Source organism: Macaca fascicularis, chromosome 7 (assembly GCF_037993035.2).
Source record: "Macaca fascicularis isolate 582-1 chromosome 7, T2T-MFA8v1.1".
Lineage (NCBI taxonomy): Eukaryota > Metazoa > Chordata > Mammalia > Primates > Cercopithecidae > Macaca > Macaca fascicularis.
Window position 1 is genome coordinate 28,806,901 of NC_088381.1, and position 24,232 is coordinate 28,831,132.

Consider the following 24,232-nt stretch of genomic DNA (forward strand, 5'->3'; position numbering starts at 1 on the left):
GGAGGCAGGCCAGGTTTTCAAGATGATCACTCAGATTCCCTCTGATGGCAAATGACCGAAAGGCCCATCTCTCATCAGCATATGGCAGCACTGGGTCTCAAATGAAGGCAGGGAAGGACTTCAAAGGGCCATCTATGTCCTCAGGGTGGGAGTCCTTTCTGTTGAATCCTGAAACAGCTCCTCCCACTGGGACAGCACCCCCTACTAAAGAGAACTGCCTGAAGTGAGCAGAAATCATCTCCATGTAACTTCACTCACTGATCTCACTTCTAACCGGTTCATCTATTATTTCTCCAACTAAACCAGCTATTTTCAACAAATGATTTTAAAGTTGTATTTAATGCCTTCCCGCAGTAAGAAAATTTAGAGAGTTTTGTATTTAATGAAATTTTATTTTAGATCAAAATTTATTGTGGCCAGATTACTACAAAAAGATTAATTTTAAAACTCAAGAGAGATGAAACTTTGATGATCATTTGGGATTCTCCTTGCTTTTTGCTCATTCCAATTTATGCTTACAATAGTTTTAAACAACACTGGGATTTTTTTTTTTAAATGATGAATCCTCAATTAGATTAAAAATGCTCTTAAGTGTTTGCTGCACTATAAACTGGAGGGAAATGATAAGAAGACATTGAGTCCAGTCCCCAAACACCCAGTTTAGTTGTGTGCTTGTGCTTACCTTGGGATGGATGGCCTCTTTCTGGCTCACCAGTTGAGACCTTAAGATGAGGACTTCTTCCTTGCGGACATCAAGCTCCTCACTCACAGAGGTCAGCTGCTCCATGAGGACACGGTAGGCAGGTGCACCTGGGGCGGTCACCTCTGGTGCACTTTTCTCACTGAGGGCCTTGCGCAACTCATTTAGCTCATTCTTCAGTTTTTTGTTTTCCGATTCTAGTTCTTGACGCTGTATGAAAAGACAAAGAAAAGTTCATTGCTGTCATCCTCAACTTTATATTGGATGCTCAAACTTCTCCCAAGCTGGTAGAAGAATTCTGCTGAAAAAGTTCATCAGAATTATCCTAGTGAATGGCTTCCTAGGTTCTGCCAGGAGCTCTGCTCTGCAAATTAAGGAAGTCTGACATCAAGTAGAATTGAGCAAGGTCAATGGAAGTTTGCTTCATCAACCCAAATTCCAGAGACAAATGTATTCTGGCCTGCCCAGGGTGTGTTCGCTGGCATGGAGAGATTGCTGAGTCCCAAGGGGCGAGTTTAGCCAGTGCTATGGAGCCCAGCTTTTGTTTGTAGACAAATATACGGGAAATCTGAGGGTCCAGCTGGCCAGGATATTTCCAATGAATGAATCAGATGGGTGGATCCCTGAAATCTTTAGTAGTCTCCTCTTATTTCCTTTATAAAGTAGAATGGAAAGACTATTGAAATGTTAGGCTTTAACTTCTAATTTAAAAAATTTACCATATCGTTCAAACTAGTAAAACTCCCTTTAGTGTCTAAATGACAATAAATAACGCATTTTTCAAACTTCTTTTCTGTGTGACATGCTTGCGACATTGTGGGTGGAGCCTTGGGAGGCAGGAGGCAAGGCTGAAGGCCCTCCTCCAGCCACCCAGAAGGATATGCACATCCTCATCCCCCCAATATTTCATGTCCTACCAGCCAGCCCCTGCCACCAGTTAGTGCCGCCCACTCCATGTTCAGTTCAAACAATGGCAATAGGAACCCAGAACAGAGTGACACTGACACTAGAACACAAGTGTCACAAGATGCTGGTTGGGAAACATAGATGTAGACACGCACTTAAAAGCACCATGGTGCCTCATTTAGCACAGGACACATGGCCTGATGATACTGAAACACTTGTGTATAAACACTGCATATTTTAGTTTCTTCCCAGAGACAAAAGCTTAGGTTTGTAGCACCATATCAGTCCTTTCAATGTGTTATATTAAAACTATTTAGGCTGGGCACGGTGGCTCATGCCTGTAATCCCAGCACTTTAGGAGGTCGAAGCGGGCGGATCACAAGGTCAGGAGATCGAGACTGTCCTGGCTAACACGGTGAAACCCCGTCTCTACTAAAAATACAAAAATTAGCTGGGCGTGGTGGCGGGCACCTGTAGTCCCAGCTACTCAGGAGGCTGAGGCAGGAGAATGGCGTGAATCCAGGAGTCAGAGCTTGCAGTGAGCCGAGATCGTGCCACTGCACTCCAGCCTGGGCAACAGAGCGAGACTCCATCTCAAAAGAAAAATAAAAAAACTATTTAAAGTCCTTCTTTTTTCTAGTTTAAGAATATATAACCTTTCTTTCATGAATTAATCTATTCTTTTATAAAAATGAATGCTCCCTCCCTTCCCCGTTCTCCCACCAACTGGTAATCAGATTCTTATTGCTTATTTCTGTAACAGAAGACACATAAATGTCATTACTTTGACGTGTAAACTACAAATGTTTCCCAAGTTTACTGTGTATCAGAATCACCCAGAGGTCTTGTTCAAACACAGATTGCTGGGGTCCACCCTCAGAGATTCTGATTTAATAAGTTTAGTAGTGTGAGACCTGAAAATTTGCATTTCCAACAAGCTACCAGGTGACATTGATCCTGCTGGTCCAGGGACCATGTTTTGAGAGCCACTAATCTAATGCTTTGTGAATCGCGGCTTCATTCATACTACAGAGAATGTTTTTATTCATTCATTATTGTGTGGGGCAGGAGAAGATCTGGAGAGCAGATTCCTACTTCTATGTCTGGTCTGCCCCATCACACCCAATTGGATTTTTATAGTGGCCGATGCTAGAGTCCACATCCTTTACTACCACAGCCTCGAATGGCAGCTACTTCTCCTGTTCCTATTTAGACTGAAGTATAGCTTATATGAAATGGAATTTATAAAAAGAAACAACAAGAAGTAATGCGGAATAAGGCTGAAGCTAGGACCTCTGGTGCAACCTCCAGCCCTTAAGGATGTTCTCTGAGAAAAAGAGAGGCTCTGAGTGGGCCTCTTGCCAAAACAAAATATTCAAAGTCTTGAGCAGAAACTCCCCCTTACCTTGAGTGACTCATATTCCAGTTCTGCACCTCTAATTTGTGGTCTTTCTTCTTCCTAGGGAAAAGTTAAAGTAAAAGTTTCATATTTAATCGTCACATTTTTACTCTTAAAATATTTACTTGCTCTACAGAAAACGGGGAAGAGAGTTTAGCCCTCACTATTTTAACCAAGTGCTGCTTGGATAGGCTGGGCTGAGTCCCCACTAAGGAAAAGACTGCTGAAATGGACATAAAGCCCCGCCTCAGCTCTGCGGACGGGCTGTGCTGTGCACCTTGGCCTTGCTGCGGAGCACCTGCTCCTCCTTGCGGTCCAGCTCATCCTGCATCACCTGCTTCTCCTGCTCCAGCTCTGTGACCCGCTTTTGGAGCTTAAGGAACAATGACATGTCCAGAGGTACCTTCTTCTCACTTGGCTCCTAAACACCAGGAATCACAAGATGGTCAAGACAAGCCAGAAGACATACAAGTCAATGAGAAAATGACAAATAGCTCAATGAAAAAATAGGCAAACTTACAGAATAAGAAATACAAACATCTAGAGAATATATTTAAAAAATGCTCAACCTAGCTAACAATGAGAGAAATGCAAATTAAACAACACTGAACTGCTACTTCTCCCCTATCAGACTAGCAAAGACTAAAAAGATTCATGATGCTCTGTGTTAGCCACAGTGTTTCATATGATATTGGTGGAAGTAAAGGTAGGCCTTTGAAAAGGGCGATTTTGCTGAACTTACTAAAATTTAAATGTGCATACCTTTAACCTAGCAAATCTACATTTAGGAATTAATCCTACAGAAATACTTACACAAGTATATAAAAATATATGGAAAAAGATGTTCATTGCAGCATTTTTTTTTTTGTAATTGCAAAAAACTGGCAAGAATCTGAATGTCAGTCAATAGGACAGTTGCTTAAATAAATTACGGTATAGCCAAACTGTGAAATATTTTTTAGCTGTTAAAAAGAATGAAGTAGGCCAGGCGCGGTGGCTCATGCCTGTAACCCCAGCACTTTGGGAGGCCGAGGCGGGTAGATCACAAGGTCAGGAGCTCAAGACCAGCCTGACTGCAACATGGTGAAACTCCATCTCTACTAAAAATACAAAAATTAGCCAGGTGTGGTGGCATGCGTTAGTAATCCCAGCTACTCATGAGGCAGAGGCAGGAGAATCGCTTGAACCCAGGAGGCGGAGGTTGCAGTGAGCTGAGATCGCGCCACTGCACTCCAGCTGGGGCAGAAGAACGAGACTCCGTCTCAAAAAAAAAAAAAAAAAAGAATGAAGTATATCAACATGAGCAGATAAATATGTCTTAAAGTATTACATGAACATACAAACTGCAGGACAGAAAATATACCTTGTTTTTGTTAATAAAACACAAACGTATGTGACTTTTAAATGTATACCTAGGACATGCATATAAAAATTTGGAAGGCCATCAATGGTTATCTCAGAGGACGGAATGTACTATGGGAAAGTTTCATTTCTTTACATTGTACATTCCTATATTTAAATTGTTTACAATGGGCAGGTTCTACATTTGCAATCAGGAAGAATGATTTTTGAAAATATGAAATGCCAGCATAAATATATTGAGATCACACAGAGAAAACTGAAATCTGAAAAACCAAAACATATACAGTCAGCCCTCCATATCCTTGGGTTCTGTATCTGTGGGTTCCACATCCTCTCAGATTCAACCAACTGTGGATCAAAAATATTCCCAAAAAAACCTCCCAAACAATAAAAATAAAAATGATTATCACATTTTTACTGTTAGATTATTTACTGCCTCTTCAGAAAACAGTGAAAAGAGTTTAGCCCTCACTACTTTAACAAAACGCTGCTTGGTTAGGCTGGGCTATGTCCCCGCTAAGAAGAGACTCCTAAAATCGACATAAAGCCCAGCCTTGGCTCTGCAGATAGGCCTGCACTGCACACCTTGGCTTTTTATTACAAATAAACAACAATACAGTATCATAACTGTTATACTGCATTGTTTACATAGCATTTATATTGTCTTAGGTACTACAATATACTGTATTTGTCTTAGGTATTAAATAATGTTTTATTTAACTATATATTTTCTTAGGTATTAAATAATGCTATAGTTACATAGCTTGTCTTAGGTATTATAAGTAACGTAGAGATGACTTAAAGAATATGGAAGGATGTGCATAGGTTATATGTAAATACTACTGCATTTTATATAAGAGACTTGAGCATCCTTAGATTTTGGTATTCATGAAAGTCCTGGAGCCAATCCCCTGCGGAAACCAAGGGATGACTGTATAGTTCTTAATAAACTGAAGAATAACCTAATAACATTTTAAAAGTGTGTCAACTGGTTCCAAAACAGAATCACAGTGAGACCTACTAGGATAAATAAAGGTACACTAATTAAAGCTTAAAAATAATGCAAACAACTAACCATCATCATGGAAGTTGTGGGTGCCATAATTGTTTTAACATGTTTACTTAAGGTTTTAATTTTTAATGAGGTAAGAGGAGAAATAATTGTACTATTAGAATTAATGTAGTAGAAGATAAAGAGTCCCTTTGTTAGAGAGACAGAAGTGAGGATGGAGGAGCAAGAGAATGACAGCAATCATCTATTTAACTAAATGGTCAATGTATAATTATTAAATGATTGGCAAATCTACCCAATTGTTTAAAAAGAGAATATTTACTTTTGCTTTTCTGATATGAGAGCAGAATAAGCTTTTATAGAAAATCTAGGAAATAAGAAAAGTTCAAAGAAGAAAAACACACCATAATCCTATCTCCACAGAAAAACTATAATTTTTTCTTAGTCTTTTTCTCTATGCATCTATAGATTTAAAGAATTAGAATAATATTGTCATTATAATTTTATATGATCTTTTAAACTTGGCATTGCATTGTTTCCCAAATTTATGATATTTAAATATACAGTCAGGTGTGTCACCATTTGCTTAGCTATTATTTTACTGATGGGTGTTGAAGTTGTTTCTAATTTTTTGCTATTGGAATATTACTAAAATAAACACTCCAGTATACAAATATCTAAACATTAACTTCTTAAAAGTCCATCAAATTGGCCAATTTACACTTCTATCAGCAACCACCACCTTGAACAGTAGTGACTGTTATAATTAAAAAAAAAACATTTAGCTCAGTTAATAGACCAAAAGTGGAACTTTGTTGTTGATTTAATTTGCATTTCTTTGACTTTTTTTTTTTTCTTGGACGGAGTTTTGCTCTTGTCGCCCAGGCTGGCATGCCGTGGTGCAATCTCGGCTCACTGCAACCTCCACCTCCTGGGTTCAAGCAATTCTCCTGCCTCAGTCTCCTGAGTAGCTGGGATTACAGGCGCCTGCCACCACACTTGGTTAATTTTTTGTATTTTTAGTAGAGACAGGGTTTCGCCATGTTGGCTAGGCTCGTCTCGAACTCCTGACCTCAGGTGATCCACTGGCCTGGGTCTCCCAAAGTGCTGGGATTACAGGCAGGAGCCACTGCGCCTGGCCTTCTTTGACTTTTGAAGAGACGGAATAATTTTTATTTTCAGGAATTGTATATTCATTAGCTACCTTTGGTCTTTTGTGAATTCAGAGTAGTGTTAAGTGTTATTCCAGTTCTAAAAACAACCCAAGAAGAATCAACTGAACAAAGAAGTAGGCATTTACAGGCTGTCAAAGTCATTTGTCCGCAAATTAATTACACCTGAACTTTTTCTTTCTGCCTACTTTGTAATACTCAACAATTAGAAAAAGTTTAGGTACATAATCTTTATAATAAAGTCTGTCCTGACTTAGCAGAACAGATATAACATCTTGCCACAACATGAAATCACTATAGAATTTCATTTGTATAAAAATTCTTTTCTATATGTCCCCCATAAAAATTAAGCATAAAATACTTATATTGACGCTTATTTACAATTTAAACATTCCATATTACATATTTTAATGTTTGTTCATTATGAATGATGTACATGTCCCCGAAATTTTAAATTATTTCATCTTTTCTTACACTGTCATAGAGCCTTTCGTTCCAGAAATGAATGTAGTATTTCATTCATTATACCTAAAATATCATTTGGAAATCATTCCTTTGAGCCTTGAATGGGCACTTTTTGTTTAAAAGGAAGCCTCTTATTAAAATGGGATGGTGTTTTGACAACTAGAAGTAGCAAAAAAAAAAATGAAAAGAAAAAAATGTGATGGGGTAACTCTTCAGACATCGGTTAATACTACATAAACAACTAGTTGATTGCTGGACAAGAGCAAAATTCTGTGGATAAGAGTATTAAAATAGAAGATAGAAGATCACAAAAGATTACATGTGAAAAATGCAAAATGACTTAAGGCATAAATATTGGTAATTATTTAAGGGTGCTCCCGATGGTGCCCATTCTGAGCCCTGATGACACGTCTAACTAAAGAGATGTCCGCGCTATACCCCATGAACAAGAAGGAAGATTGGGCCATCTGTCACAGAGAAGTTTCTGAGGTTTTGTTTCGCTTTCTTGCCTTAGTAAGGACTTTGTCACCCAGGGCTTTTCTAAGACAGCGAAGCTCTTTAACTGACCTAAAAAATAACACTAGTCTCTCATCTGAGGAAAATCGAAATAACTGAATGTAGTCACAAAATTACCACCATTACAGGCCTGGCAGTCATTCTGAAATAACTCCTAATGATAGCTGAGAAAGTTCTGGTGACCCTTCCCCAGATGTGAAAGGTGTGAGAAAGCTTGAGAGCAGAAGCAGAACAGGGATCATCAGTCAACGGCTCCTAGAAGAGGTGCACACCAAGCAGGAGGAGCACTGGTTCCAAAGCAACATCAACCCAGCCCGTGAAGATCTGCAAGTGCGGGAAGGCTGCAAAACAAGTGGGGCCGGCAGGGGAATTCTCCAGAGAGCTACAGACTGGTTTCCAGCAAGCACACCTTTTTTATTATGCTTTCCCCCTACCAGCAGGAGCTGCTAAAGTGGTACTACACTGGACTGGGCAGTTTGTAAATGTACTTCCCTCCGACTATTGCAAGTGAGTACTCCCACTGAGATCAACAGGATGCAATCCTAAAACCTTCCTATCTATCGAAGGCTCAGAAGTCCTAATTTTGAAGTCTTCAAAGTCTAACTTTGTGGTATGATGGCACCAATGATTCTTCTCAACATACAAGTCTTTCCTCCCAACAAGAGATGGAATCTATCCTCTTTGCCTTGAATCTGGGCTGGCCTTGTGATTTTCTTTGACCAGAATGTGGCAGAACTAACACTGGGCCAGTTCTGGGCCTAGCTCTAAGAGGCCTGGTATCTTTTAGTCTCTCACTCTTAGAACCCACCTACCTGCTGCTGAAGAGAGGCTACATGGAGAGGCCCAGGGAAGAGAAGCAAGCACTCTACAGAATGCAGCTACATGAGGCACTCTGACCACCACCACATGGAGCAGAAGAACTCCTCAGTCAAATCCCACAGAATTATGAGTAATAATAAACAATTGGAGATCAATTATTACATAGCAATAGATAACTGGAAAAACCTCTATCCTGCTATATACTGGCCATACTGTTATATCCATGGGCCCAGCCCATGGATATATAGAAAAGGGATTTGGAGACTTGCAGTGTAGAATCCCTGGATGGAAGTCAGTAGAATACAATGGCTTAAGAACATGAATTCTAAAGAGACAAGCCTCAGTTAGTATGCTGGATCTACCATTGATAAGCTGTGAACTTGGACAAATTCCTTAGCCTTCTTGTATGTATGATTCCAATGATATGACATTCCAACTATATAACATTTTTCTTCAAAACAGAATGAGATGGCAGAAACTTCATTCTTAAGTAGAACTAAGACAAGAAAGGAAAGAATCACTCAATTTCTCTAGCTATTCTGCCAGAAGCAGTCTATTTCTGATTTGGTCATTTTCAAAGAATATAATATAAAAATAGTACGGTTGTGTCTGAATTATCCATTATTGAAACTATATCATATTTAAAAAGATCTTAGAATTGGTTGGGAATAATCTAACTAGAAGTCACTATACTTTTGGAGTTACAGTAATACATCATTTTGGTTTCATACAACATAACACAAAACATTAAAGCAGATTTCTAAACTATTTTCCATGCATTTTGTAGAAGAAAGTTACATTGGTAAAAACTGGCAAAAAACAGAGGCAGCAGTTTTGCTAAACTCTGGGGCGCCAGTGTTTATGATATTCAAGGACAAAGGGCTTACTTGAAAAATAATTTACCTCTGTCTACAGCGGTGGCCTATAGATATAAAGTAAATAATAAATAAATAAATAAATAAATAAATAAAATAATTTACCTCAGTCTGAAATAAAATCCTGTATACATACCATGTTAGGGGTAAAAGAGAATTACAAAAATAAAATCTCACCATCAAAATTGCATTAAAAATTAAAATTAAAATTTGTATTGACAAAAAAATATGCAATAGGTATGTATGTACATAGTACTTAAGTGTACAAAAAGGTAAATAAGATAAGTTTGTATCTACAGGTCACTTATGAAGAATAAATGATTCAAACAAATACTACGTTTATGGCCAATTGGAGTCTGCTCTGCAATGGAAATGTTCCTTGTTAACAACAGCATGCTCACATCCTACTTTCAGTCTAAACTGTACCTCTGTCCTCGATGGAATGTCTTCCATTTCTGCAATTTCAGAGCTAAAGGTATATTCAGATTCGTTGCTGCTGTGGGTGGAGTCTGTCCTCTTGTGTCCAGGCTTAGGCACATGCTGCAAGGCAAATAACCCAGGTATAATTAACACAACATAATTAGTCTAGGCATAGTTAAGACGGCATCCACCTTGACTTGGTTCTTATCCCTACTGCCTGACTTGTATTGGTGCCCAAGTGATCTGTTCCATATTGTTTTGACCAAATAATTACAAAAAGGTCACCTCTTCAAAGAAAAAGGTACACTGGCATGACATGACAGGAACAGTTGCAAATCCAAATGCCCAAATAAAAATCACTTGTGATTATTAGTGGAGTACCCTTTGGGTGTTGAAAACTTTGAGCGGTCAGTCACACTGGGTGAAGCAGTGCTCAGTGAAGCACTGGGTAAAGCTTCCAAGCACTGACTTTAGTGCTGTAATCAAATAAAACTTATCAAAAACCTCATAAAATATATTGAAATGGCATGCACAGTCATTTTACTGCATGGTAATTAGGCAAAAATAGTTTAAAGGAAAGATGAAGGAGTTCACACAGGCAGCTCTAATTTCTGTCACTTTAATACGTGCAGTTAAATCTTTGGAGTGAGCAGTGGGCAGGATGGACAGTACAGGGGAGGTAAGAAAGCTGCTCTAGTAATCCTCCGAAGAGCCCTCGGTTATTACCTCAGGACATCCGGGTGGCATTTTTATGACATGTAATACCTAGGAAATTAGTGTTCAGAAAGCTCATGGGGAATAGAAAAGTTTAGCAATGACACATCCTTCCCTCCTGTAGGAGAAGGGGTTAGAGAATAACCTGAGGGAAGAAGGAATTAAAAGGCTGGGCTCTTAGCATGTCCCCAGCAGGAGAGATGGAAAGATCCAGTGGCCTTAAGCTTTCAATGTTACAGTCCTGAGGGCTTCAGAAAGGCCTCCGAGAGCTTTCTCATCTGTCCAGTTTTCTTTGTACCTTTCCCCAGCTGCTGGAAAAGAGCTGGAAGCCACAAAGAGCTTCTTTGTCTCTTCCCTTCCTACACCCAGGCTTATGGAGAGAAGATTCATCCAGAGACTTAAAAGTCTCCCAGGCCGGCCCAACCTGTATTGCAAAGTGAAGGGAAGATCCAAGAACACCAGCACCTCTGAAACAATCCAGAAGCTGGGGTGCACACTAAAGGGGATAATCATCACAGATGAAGTCCAAGGCACTCAAATTCACTGTCTGTTTACAGACACAGGCACTCTTACTTAAAATTTCCAGCCCAAGACCACAGTTGTATGAATGGCCTTTATTTAATAAACTGGTTGTATCACTAAGAAAAATAGGTAGTCCAGATAAACACCAGGACAAAGATTTTTAATAAGCTTATTAAAAATGAGAGAGATCCCTGTCTTCCCACATATATCTATCATTATACAAGGAATACCTTAAGGCATTAATAGAAGCAACACTGCTTGTTGCTATTTAATGTAACTTTTGGATACAGGGCAGTGGTTAAGTGCTCTGGGTTGAAAGGAGACAGAGCTAGGCAGGAATACCAGCTCTTCCACTTACTTGTCCCTTACCCAACTTTTCTAGGCCTCAGTTTCATCATCAGGAAAAAAAGGGTAGTAATTTCTATCTCATAGGGTCTGTGTGAGGATTAAATAAGAATGTGCAGGTAAACAGTCTGGTGTGGCATAACAAGCATTCAATGAATGTTAACTGCTGCTGCCGTGATTGTTAGGGGACTGCAGTGATTCAACAACTTCCTTGTTGGTAACTTTTCAGTTCTCTGTTTTTAGGATTTTGCTCCCCCGTTTATATGTTTTTCAACTACAAGGATATATATTTGACTGGATCAATATGTTCTCCTTCAAGATCTGCACCTCCCTCCTCTTCTGCTCCTGATTTCTCCCATGATTCCTTCTTTTCCAGAACCTGTTTTATTCCCTTTGCCAAGACTAATGACCCCACGATTGACATGCTGGTTTCCCTCCACTCTCTGGAATTAATTTACCTTTAAATACTTCATACGCCTGTATTCCCATGCCTCATCATCTTTTCATCACTGGCTTGAAACTCCTTAGCCCTGGATTGGTCCTTCCTCATTGCCTCTGCCCCTGTATTGTCTGGACAACCCAATGTTCTTGGAGAAAAATGCTACAACACTTCTTATACCAGGGCCAACAACTATAGAGGCTGGTAATAAGTGACACTATTAGCTTACTAGTGTTCTTTGGCCCATGTATCACATAGGTTATGGGAAGCGCTGGAGGCAGCTTATCAAGTCCCCTCCCTAGAGTTTCCTCCATTCATATGACAACTCTGTTTACGACCAAATGCTTCATTAGCTCTGGATAGAAGCAGTGAGAATGCCATTTCCAGAAGAGTGTCAGTCTAATATTAGTCAAGTACTCATCTGTTAGTTGTTCAGTTGTACCTAAACATTAAAATAAGATATTGTCGCTAATATTTTAATTGTCTTGGGTTATAAGATCAAGTTTTTTATTCTCTGCAATTCTGGGCAAATATTTTCTGCAAAACCTGTGATCTGGACTACATCTGGAGCTAGGAAATGAGATCTAGTGAAGAGATGAGTGGAAAGCAAGCGAGCTCTTATCTCCCTTCCTCTGCTTTCTCCTTTTCCCTTCCTCTGACCATTTTGTCTCCCAAGAGGAATGACAGTGAGTCACAGGCATACACAATGGAGAGGACACACGACTGAGAAAAAAGAAATTCAGCAACTAAAACTACCCCTAGAGCACTGCTGGGAACAGATGGAGAGCAGGCAGACTTGCTTAGAAGAAAGGAGGAGCTGTGTCAAGCTGCTGGAGGATGGCATCACTGGAGGGCCCTTCTAGAAATGGCCACCTCCTTGACTAAAGAGACCCATGACCTCCTCACAGATGGATGTCTCTGGAATATGCTCAGAGAGGGATACATGTATGGTACCTGCTTCTCTCATTTTATTTTCTGAAATTCATATTGCATGCACTATTAAAGAATCCAAGAAATTCTGCAGAAAAGACATCTGTTTATCTCTGTTTAACCTGGTAGATTACATTTATTTTACCTCAGAATTTCTTCTCCAATGCCACTTATTAACATCCCAAATAACTAGGGGGTCTCAGAAACACCTACTTATAGGTTATAAAGTTTAGCTCTAACCATAACTGAAACAGAGATTAACCACAAATGTTGGCATGGTCATCTAATAAATACAGTGAACAAAAATATACCAAAGAATGGAACTGGGGAACATAAACACTGAAAAAGAAGAAAAGAATTCTAGAGAAAGCTAAGAATTACAGAATGTGAAGGAAGAAAGGTTTCAATGGGACCAAGGGGAGCATGGTGATCAAGGAAGATGAAGCTTACCAAGGGTCTTTAGATTTGTCAATTATAAGAACAGTTATAATGGTGACTTGCATCTACTTCTAATTTCTCTGTCACACAGAAATCAGAGTAGTGAGGGTTGAAATAATGGTCCAATGTGGGATTTATATTAGCTTTTTAGTCTCTTTTAGACAGGATTTTCTCATCTGCAAGGTGATGAGAGCCTATCTTTCGTATTACATAATCTCTTTTATTTTGACTTAAGTGTCATATTGTAATGAACTTTGTCAGTAGGTCCAGATAGAAGCAAATACTCTGCTCCACAGATACTGAATTATCTGGCTTTTTATGAGATATTTCAAAGTATTTCTGGTCATTTGTATAATTGTTACCTTTAAGGCTGGTACTCATAGGCAGCAAGAGAACTTGGGAACTCTTTGTTTTCTGATAGCAGGATATGTGGAATAGGGAGGATGTGCAGAATTATTACAAGTATGAAAGGTACATTGGTAAATGCAGAAGAGTCCTTGAAATAGATAATTCATTATAAATGGAGTCTGAATTTTCTTTTCATAGGAATATGTCTTCGAAATTATAATCAAAATCAGTCTACATGTAAATGTTTCATTAGGCCATTCAATATATGAAACAAAGTCCAACTGACTGGGCGCAGTGGCTCATGCCTGTAATCCCAGCATTTTGGGAGGTGGCCAAGGCGGGTGGATCACTAGGTCAGGAGATCGAGACAATCCTGGCCAACATGGTGAAACCCCGTCTCTACTAAAAATACAAAAAATTAGCCAGGCATGGCAGTGGGTGCCTGTAGTCCCAGCTAGCTACTCAGGAGGCTGAGGCAGGAGAATCAATTGAACCTGCGAGGCAGAGGTTGCAGTGAGCCGAGATTGCGCCACTGCACTCCACTTGATGACAGAGTGAGACTCCGTCTCAAAACAAAAACAAAAACAAAAATTCAACTGTACTGACTTTATACTACCATTTAGCCCAGTCTTTAAAGTGTTTGACTTTACTGAAGTACTTGTGCATAAAATTATATTATTTCTGAGATTTGCTTTAAAATAATCCAATCCATTGGATGGAGCGGGTTGGGGAGATGGAACGGGAGGTGAATATGTGTTGAACATTCTGGAATTGGGTGGTAGGCACACGGAAGATATGGAGGTTCATTCTACTATTCTATTTACTTTTGTATATGTTTAAAATTTTTCATTAAAAAAAGCAAAAGTGTTTGACTCACCACCATAAGGGTCATCTCTTCTTTGAGGTCATCATATCGTTCTTCTAGGCGACTGAACTCATTCAGAAGGTTCTGATACCTCAGTCTTTCATCATTAAGGTCGAGCTCGAGTTGTTTTGTTTCTTCTACTAACTTCTTCTCCATAGTTTCTGAAATTAAAAAAGGATATGCATACCAAAGATGGCCCCTTGAAAATGCAATTGTGTAAACATGTATACTGATTTCCAGTTTCTCTGCAGGGAATTTTACTTTTAGTATCACTGTGATCCATGAAGAGCGTCTTAGTATAATTCAGGAAAAGAAAAAATGACCAAAAAATGAAATAATTTATTAATATTAACAATCATCTACTGAGTTATTGCCCATACTCTGGCCTTAGTCCCACTAATTGATACACTGGTTACAGCACATCCTTGAAAAACTTCCACTAGTCACTGTCTAGTAACTAAACTATATGTATTTTTATTCCAGTGGTATTTTATTCATAAAATTCTTTTGCCCAAAGTAGTATACCCTCTTCAAAAGTCAGAGATATTTCTCAAGAGAATGGCAAATTTTCAGTGGACCCAGCTGTCCTACTCTACAGAGTCTCTCTTCATTTACCATCTCATGGTTCTATCTTACATTTTCTATGACTTTAACCTCCCCTGCTGTCCTATTACTCTGCAGCTTCTAACCAGATAAAATGCTCAGGCCTGGCCAGCTGTGTTGTGTGTTTCTTGGTCATCCCCCATGCACTGCTGAGGAAACCTTGTCTTCTCCATTTACCTATCCCCTCCACCCTCTCTGTGGCTATGGTTTGTTTTTGGCTATGACATGATCTGGAAATTGGAGATTAGTCCTTGACTGCAGATGAAGTAAAGTAACAAAACCTCAAATCTCAGCTATATGTCTTAATCAGTCAACCAGTCACATTTATAATATTAAGCTTCCTACCACTTTGCTCCATTTTACCCATATATTTTGAGGTTAAATCTTAATCTGCCCTGCCTGCTTCTATAGCTTCACCACTGCTTTCTCTGTGAGCACCATGAGGCAAGGGCTACAAGTGTCTTGTCACAGCTGCTTTCCTGGTGCCCACCACAGTGCTTCCCTAGAGTAGGGCTTTAATAATTTGTACATGAATGAATGAATTTCTTCTCTCTAAAACATTCTACAAGTTGCCTTTTATTCTCACCAGTTTGCAGAAGCTGTTCTGAGGCTACCAAAAAATTTTCCTTTGGCAAACTCACTGACATTTCTTTGTTCTTACAGTTTACTTTCAAATAACATTTTATATTTTCCTAGAAGATTCTCATCATTCTGGATCCTTCTGTTACATGCTGCCTCCCAGCAGCCTTCTTTCCAGGGCTCTGTTTTCTCCTTCACCTCTTAATTTTATTTTCTGACTCCTTTTCTTTACCTCATCCCTTAGCATGGTCATTAATTCCAGGTTTTCTTCTCTTTCCTCTCTACTATCCCCTTCAACTAGGAGAGGTGAGGCAGTCTCTCTTACCACCACAGTTTTAATGGGTATCTTTAGGCTCCCTTCTTATTTTTTCTCTAATCTTTAATCTGGATTTGCTTTCTGAACACCTCCATGTTGAGGTCCTGACTGACATCTCAAACTTAACACTCCAACAACTGGCCTCATTAATTTGCCTCATAAATGTGTACTCTTTTCTCAATATCCCTATTACTAATAACACACCATTATTGTTTTGTTATCTCATTGTAAAATCTTAGAACATTTTTGCCTTTTTTGAATACCAATGTAATCAATGGAATGTATATGAAAATGTACTATTTTCATATAATAAATCCCCATTCCCAACCATCTTTTCTCTTCCATTTCCACCACTAATTACTGTATAGATCTGTATCTTCTTACCCCGTATTTATATATATGTGGATTCCTTATTAATTTATCACCTTTCTAACCTACCCCACAAACAGAAAACAGAATAAATGTCCATACCTGGTTAGTTCTCTATTTAAAAAATTAGTGTTTTTTTAGTTTAATAGCAAAAAGTGGTGCATCTTAGAACAACATCCATTGATTTAGTCAAAAAAAAAAGACAACATACACACACACACACACACACATAAATATACACATATTAGCGCAAAAATTCTTACTAAAACATTAGGAATCCTATAAGCCTTAACTAACGAATCGTACATGCAGAACAAATTTAATTTTTTAAAAAAATTACTTATGACACTGACTGAACCTGAGTTCACATTTGTACCTAGAGATACCAGATTTACAAGTTTATCAACCAACTAATTCAACCAAAATACGTGATCTCTTGCGTCTTGGAACTTTGTAAATTTGCTGATGATAGCCTCAACTTTTAAAAATATTTAAACTCTAAATAACGTTGTGTAACTCATCAAGTAACACCGTAACTTATACAACTTTGGTGTGAGGTTGGTTGGCGTGTAGTACACGTGTAAGCTTTACCTGTCATCTCCTTAGCCTGCTCCACGATGCGGTGATTGAGGGCTTCTTTTTCTTGCTTCAGCAAAGTATTTTCTTCCTTCAGATTTGATACCAGCTATGAAATGAAACAATAAAGTGAGATGGCTGCAATGGACAGAGGAAGCCTGATGACCAAGGATAAAGACCATAAGCAGTCATTCCTTACTTCCACCACCTCTGTGCTTCCTGTCTTTGCCTGGTTATGTCTAGTAACCTTACAAACTGGCTCAAGCATTACTCCCTCCCAAGAGCCTTCCTGAAACCCTTTTCAATTAGTTGTCTTTTCCCTGTGCTACCACAAGACCCTGTATATGCTCTTTATATCCGTCACAAATGATTTACTTTCCTCTTTTACAGAATAGACTAGAAATTCTTGAAGGATAAGGATGGTGATGGTTTTTTACTTTACACCTTAAACATTAAAAAATTGCCTGGCACTAAAGTTAGCATTTGCTCTCAAAGGTAATTGATATTACCTTCTCATTTCAATGCTTTCACATAAAGCTTATGTGTACCCATGATTCAAGTGGAGAGATTAAGGAGGTTAAGAAGGATGTGAGGATATTTTAGTTTGGGAAATTCACTGAAAACCTTTTCATTCTCCCTGATATCTATGTTGAGAAAGAGAATTTCTTTTTCATCTCTCTTTAAGAGTTTTACAAGACTGAGGCTGGGTGCGGTGGCTCACGCCTGTAATCCCACCACTTTGGGAGACTGAGGTGGGTGGATCACGAGGTCAGGAGATCAAGACCATCCTGGCTAACACGGTGAAACCCTGTCTCTACTAAAAATACAAAAAAATTAGCTGGGCGTGGTGGCGGGTGCCTGTAGTTCCAGCTACTTGGGAGGCTGAGGCAGGAGAATGGTGTGAACCCGGGAGGCGGAGCTTGCAGTGAGCCGAGATGGCGCCACTGCACTCCAGCTTGGGCAACAGAGCGAGACTCTGTCTAAAAAAAAAAAGAGTTTTACAAGGCTGAGAACTAGTCCTTTTATTCCATGTTTAAATAAGCATTGACATTACAACAATGTCAATGTACTTAATGCCACAGAACTGTCCACTTAAAAATGGTGAAAATGGTAATTTTTTTTTAATAGTTTTTTCTTTCTTTTTTTCTATATATATATATATATATATATATATATATATATATATATATCCTTTTCTCATCAGGTCTTCTTTTTTTTTTTTAATTATAAAGTTCTAGGGTACATATGCACAACGTGCAGGTTTGTTATATATGTACACATGTGCCATGTTGGTGTGCTGTGCCCATTAACTCATCATTTATATTAGGTATATCTCCTAAGGCTATCCCTCCCCTCTCTCCCCTCCCCACAATAGGACCCGATGTGTGATGTTCCCCTTCCTATGTCCAAGTGATCTCATTGTTCAATTCCCACCTATGAATGAGAACATGTGGTATTTGGTTTTCTGTTCTTGCTATAGTTTGCTGAGAATGATGGTTTCCAGCTGCATCCATGTCCCTACAAAGGACACGAACTCATCCTTTTTTATGGCTGCATAGTATTCCATGGTGTATATGTGCCACATTTTCTTAATCCAGTCTGTCACTGATGGACATTTGGGTTGATTCCAAGTCTTTGCTATTGTGAAAAGTGCCACAATAAACATACATGTGCATGTGTCTTTATAGCAGCATGACTTATAATCCTTTGGGTATATCCCCAGTAATGGGATGGCTGGGTCAAATGGTATTTCTAGTTCTAGATCCTTGAGGAATCGTCACACTGTTTTCCACAATGGTTGAACTAGTTTATAGTCCCACCAACAGTGTAAAAGTGTTCCTATTTCTCCACATCCTCTCCAGCACCTGTTGTTTCCTGATTTTTTAATGATCACCATTCTAACTGGTGTGAGATGGTATCTCAATGTGGTTTTGATTTGCATTTCTCTGATGGCAAGTGATGATGAGCATTTTTTCATGTGTCTGTTGGCTGTATGAATGTCTTCTGTTGAGAGGTGTCTGTTCATATCCTTTGCTCACTTTTTGATGGGGTTGTTTGCTTTTTTCTTGTAAATTTGATTGAGTTCTTTACAAGTTCTGGATATTAGCCCTTTGTCAGATGAGTAGATTGCAAAAAGAAAATGGTGAATTTTACGTCATGTATATTTTAACAAACACACTCACAAAAGCTGACTCTTAACTTTCTAGTTCTTTGCTGGATAAGGATTCCCAGGAAGGAAAAATCAAAACCAAAGGTAATTTTGCAAAGTACATAATTTTCATCTTTGGAATAAAATGTTTGCTTATGATGAGTAAAATCTGAATTCCTTTTTCTAAGCAAAAGTTTAAGAAACTCTGAAAACAAGAGCTTTAATAATAGGGAGAAAGCTGGCAGGCAATCTCTCATCATGTCAGGGGGCTTAGGACAGGAAAAGAGGGCTCCGGGGAGCAGGAAAGTTGGATAAGCACGCTGTGCCACACACAGCAGACATCAGTCCAGAACGTATCTCTTCCTAGGGCTGTCTTCTCTCTGCACTGATCTTGCCTGAACATCCACTCTCAGTTTAAAAAAAAAAAAAAAAAAAAAAAAAAGGCCCCAGCTCTCTGTGGGCTTTCAGGAGAGGCTCTTGTTTGGTAGGGGTACACAAGTCACCTATGGCTCTTTTTCAAAATAATCTGCCTAGCCCACACTCCCAGAGTCTGGATAGTTCCCTTTTTATATAAAAACTCCTCAGCAGTTTTGATAAATGCTCTTGGTTAGGAACCATACATAAATCTACTGTAACTTCAGGGCTCCTTGATCAGACTGAGAATGTCATTTTCCTGACCATGAAGCTGACTGTCACAGTGAAATGTTTTCATTCTTTCCCTATCACTACATTCCATCAACAAAACTAATGGGGCCAGGTGCAGTGGCTCACACCTGTAATCCCAGCACTTTGTCAGACCAATGTGGGAAAACAGCTTGAGGCTAGGAGTTCAAGACCAGCCTACACAACATAGGAAATGCCTTCTGAATGTCTGAATTAATGGTAGTCCCTACAGCTATCTCTGTGAAAAGAGGAGAAAATGAAGTGAAATGAAAGAAGACATGTGAATCTGCTTGTGTGTTTATTCTATCAGACTAGAAAGGCAAGAACTTGGTTTTCAAGTGGAAAGGAGAATCTTCCCACCACACTTAAATACTGGACGGATTCTGAGGAATCAGAAGCTGGAAAGCTTCCGTGGTTTTGGGAGACTTAAAGGAAGAAAAGAGATCTTAAACATTCAAGAGTATCTTTATGAGTGCACGTCTGAGTTCTGAGGGAACAAACTTGCCGTATCAAAACAACATTACGTAAAACAGAAAAGAATCTCACCTTTTGGCACTGCTGTTTCTATATATAGAGTACAGATCTAGAGATATAGCAGGAATTACTTTATTGGAACCTCGAATGCAATGGAAGGACTGCAATTTTACCAGCCACCCTACCCTAACCGACCTGCATCTAAGTTCCTGCTGTGGTTCTCACTGCATATGCTGCTACTCACATTTAGAAGCCAGTACAGACAAACCATATCAGGATTCTTGCCAGCAGTTACAGCTGACACAGGCAAGTCTGTTTTCATTTAAAGTTGGTAATACCAGTGGAATCTCTGAAAATTGATTACTTTTTTCCAGGAAGCCTAATGTTGAGGTACTTTTACAAATGTTTCAGCAGTACATCTCATTACTACTTGATAATCTTAATGTCTTCTATACTTAATAAAGTTTTGATATGTTAATACAAATTTATAGCATGCAAGTACTGGTCAATCTGAAAGCATTTTGTGGGGAGGGTTCCATCTGCATAAAGCTATTGGTTGCAATCACTGTGCATTTAGATTTCTCCTGCTTGGACTTCTTAATACAGCCTTAATGCAGGCTTCCACAAGGATCCCTACCATTAGGTACTAAATATTATGCCTAATGTTCCATTATTGGAACACTAAGCATGTGGGAGTTATTTATATCCTACTGCTCAAGGTCATTGCCAAAGATTGATTCTGCAATTCAAAAAACTGCAACCTTAGGCATAAATGGGTTAATCACATTAACCTTACTGAAGAAAAAGGAGTCTATGCCCCAGACTGACTGTTTTTTTTTTAAAGGAGTCTATGCCCCAGATGGACTTCTTTTATTTTTATTTTTATTTTTTATTTTAATATACGAGTGTTAGTAGGTACTTGGCCATTCTCTCCTAAAAATACTGCTCTGCCTCTGTTCTTATTAGAGTCAAAAGTTCTGCTAAAAGACCTGCAGCCTACTCATTCATAATGTGAAATAAACACTTAGGAAACAGTAATAATTAACAGTAATTCAACTAAAATTTGTACTACATTTCTAATAAAACCAACAGTGAGTCACATGGACCAAGTCATGATGACAGCACATTTCCTTTGTGTATGGAGTAGACAGGGATATGGACATTATTCCTACCTGCTCTGTTTCTTGTTTGTATTGATCTGCACGTTCCTCAATGCATTTTTTCTCTGAACGAGTTTGCTCCAGGTCTTTCCGGAGCTTGGCAATTTCTTCCTGCAGACTAAGGACCCGCCCAGTGGCAACTTTCGCTTCCTCTTCACTTAGTTGAAGACGTTCTAAGTCACTTCGTAGTTTCTCAGTCTCAGAGTTGTATATTCCTTCCAGATTGGTTAGTTTCTCCACAAGGCATTTGTAGTCTTTGTTCTTTAAACATACACATAAATAACAATATGTATTTAGTGAGAAAACCATGCTTATTCATCATATTCATGCTGTATCATCATAACACTGATATAGTATCTAACCAAAATACTAACTACAACATTTGCAATAGCACAACCAATACCTTCTAGGTGACACAAAGAGAGAAGAAAACAGGGACAAATAATTCAATTCTGTTTGATGGGGTAAGCAAGACAGATGTGATTTTCTCATAGTCACAAGGTGAATTACATAGTAAATTCTTAATTTCCTGATTCTTAACTCAGAAATAGGAGGATCTATACTTGTTTTTGAAAACAGAACAAAATGTTGCTCCATGTAGTAGCTTAGTGATGCATAAGAATGATTAAAACAGCCTCAAAATCACAAGTTGGCCAGGTGTAGGGGCCCACACCTATAGTCTCAACACTTTGGGAGGCCAAGGCAGGAGGATCACAAGACAGCAGGAGTTCAAGACCAGCCTGGGCACATAATAAGACCCTGTCTTTATAAAAACTTTTAAAATTAGCTAGACATGGTGGTGTGCACCTGTAGTCCTAGCTACTTGGGAGGCTGAAGCAGGAGGATCACTTGAGCCCAGGAGTTTGAGGCTGTAGTGAGCCGTGACTGCACCACTGCACTTTACCCTGGGTGACAGGGTGAGACTCTGTCCCAAAACACACACACACACACACACACACACACACACACACACACACACACACACACACACAAATTTCTCACAAATCTTTGTTTACTACCTCAAAATTTCTCCCTGCTACTCAGAAAATCTTTCCTCCCATTTCATTCTGATCCCTGTTTTGCTTTGCTCTCCTTAGCATTTTTATATTCTTAACTACCTTTATATCATTTACACGTGCTAAAATATTAGTAACTATCTTCAATCAATCAAACTTTTATCTCTGCAACAGACTGCAAGTTCATCAGAAGCATGAACATCTTCCTGCTTCTTTTGCTATTGCAATGCTAAACAACTCATCTGTAAAATAAACATGATACCACACGAAAATAAATGATAATTATGACAAAGCATTACAAAGTATAAAATACAGTATGCCTGGTTCAAGCTGGTGTTTGAAAAATAAATAACATACAATGTGACTCTTGATCATAAAGGTCTGAAGCATTAGTAGATCTGTGTTCTCAAAAATAATTTCCTGCCAGGCATGGTAGCTCATGCCTGTAATCCCAGCACTTTGGGAGGCTGAGGCAGGAGGATTGCTTGAGACAACAGCCTGGCAACATGAGATCCTGTTTCTACAAAATAAAAAAATTAGCTGGGTGTGGTAGTATGTGCCTGTAGTCCCAGATACTCAGAAGGCTGTAGTGGGAGGATCACTTGAACCCAGGAGGTTGAGGCTGTAGTGAGCTGTGAACATGCCACTGAACTGTAGCCTGGGTGACAGACAGAGTGAGACCCTGTCTCAAATAATAGTAACAATAATAATAATAATAACTTCCTGCCTTAGTTTTTGCAATTGTGATCCACCTTATGAGTTATAATTACTTTCATGCTTATTATGGAAATAAATACGGTCATAATTTTACTTTTTACTAAGACCGAAGGGTAAAGTCAAAGAAAAACAATATTGAAAATAATCCTGGTGGATTTCTTCGGGCATACTCCACTCTCAGGGTCCCTCTGTGAAACACACCTGCTCATCGACTTTGCGCTGCAGCTGCATGATCTTGTTCTCCATGCCGATGTGCAGCTTCTTATAGCGCTCCACTGAGCGAGCCTCGATTTTGAGCTTCTTTAGCTCACGCTTGGCCATCATCCGCCGGAAGCAGCACTGAAGGTAGATGATGGCATGCATGCTCCTCTTGTAGTGTGTGCGGGCCAGCCAGCCCCGGACTCGCTTTTGAATGATGACTGCTTTGTGCTCACGAAGTATCTGCAGAAAAGGATAAGGGAAAGCAATGTCAAGACCCTGGACTACACTTGAGATTATCAATCTATGTCGGGCTGAAAATCCATACATTACCTAGAAGAAAAGACACAAAAGTTGAATTGACAATGTACTAGGTAGATTATACATATCATAGATATATGGAGGCCACAAAATTATTTTTAAAAGTGATCTGAAAAGTAGACTTTAGAAGGTGATTTCAGAAACATAATAAAAATGTGTCATATGCACATATTATGTGTTTAATTCTAAGCAGAATATAGATTTGGAAGCTGTCTAAATAAAAAGCACCAGATTACCAAAAGAAAAACAACTTTAATAAGAAAAAAATATATTAGGTTTCTTATTAGTATATGACTTCTGTTGGCAACAGATGATCCTCTATAAAATTAACAGAATCAGGCATCCTGTAAACTATGTGCTACTAAAATAAGAGATATCCCCACCACCCTGACTGCTGATACCACCTCACTACGCATTATTAAGCCCGTGCATGAGGACATGGGGTATGGGCAGCAAACTGTCTGTAGAGGCCAACACTTGAGGTGCTAAAAAGTTTGTAGTGATTTATTGATTTTTTTTTTTTTTTAGAAACTAAAAGATGACACTGTTGTTTACCACATTTGAGGAATACCATTCTAGTGAGGATTTTCCACTGCTATTTCAAATGTAGTAAGGATTCACTTTTGGGATTCAAAGGCAGGAGGGATGGGGCTTTAAAATGAAAGGTAAAAGTAACAAGATGTGAAACAAACTAATCTTACTTTTGATTTCATGTTACATTTCCTAAAAACAATCATGATATTTCCCTAAACTTACAAACAACTTACAACAAAAGTTTGCCTTATGAGATGAATTTGTTGTCACTAAAGAACACCAAACAGAGACCGTGTAAACATTTTCTAGG

At 38.9% G+C, this 24,232-nt stretch overlaps 1 protein-coding gene across 4 annotated transcripts in view; it reads right to left on the bottom strand.

Moving 5' to 3' along the window:
- MYO5A (myosin VA) overlaps positions 1–24,232 on the bottom strand; it is a 219,196-nt gene that overhangs the window by 43,666 nt on the left and 151,298 nt on the right. For all 4 annotated transcript variants that reach the window (XM_005559591.5, XM_005559593.5, XM_045395478.3 and 1 more), the window contains exons 21-28: positions 23,071–23,310; positions 21,149–21,397; positions 16,706–16,799; positions 14,260–14,408; positions 9,653–9,766; positions 3,283–3,426; positions 3,012–3,065; positions 683–910 (exon numbers count right to left, since the gene is read on the bottom strand). In XM_005559591.5, the coding sequence (XP_005559648.3) occupies positions 683–910; positions 3,012–3,065; positions 3,283–3,426; positions 9,653–9,766; positions 14,260–14,408; positions 16,706–16,799; positions 21,149–21,397; positions 23,071–23,310 (1,272 nt within the window). The remainder of the gene's footprint in view (positions 1–682; positions 911–3,011; positions 3,066–3,282; positions 3,427–9,652; positions 9,767–14,259; positions 14,409–16,705; positions 16,800–21,148; positions 21,398–23,070; positions 23,311–24,232) is intronic.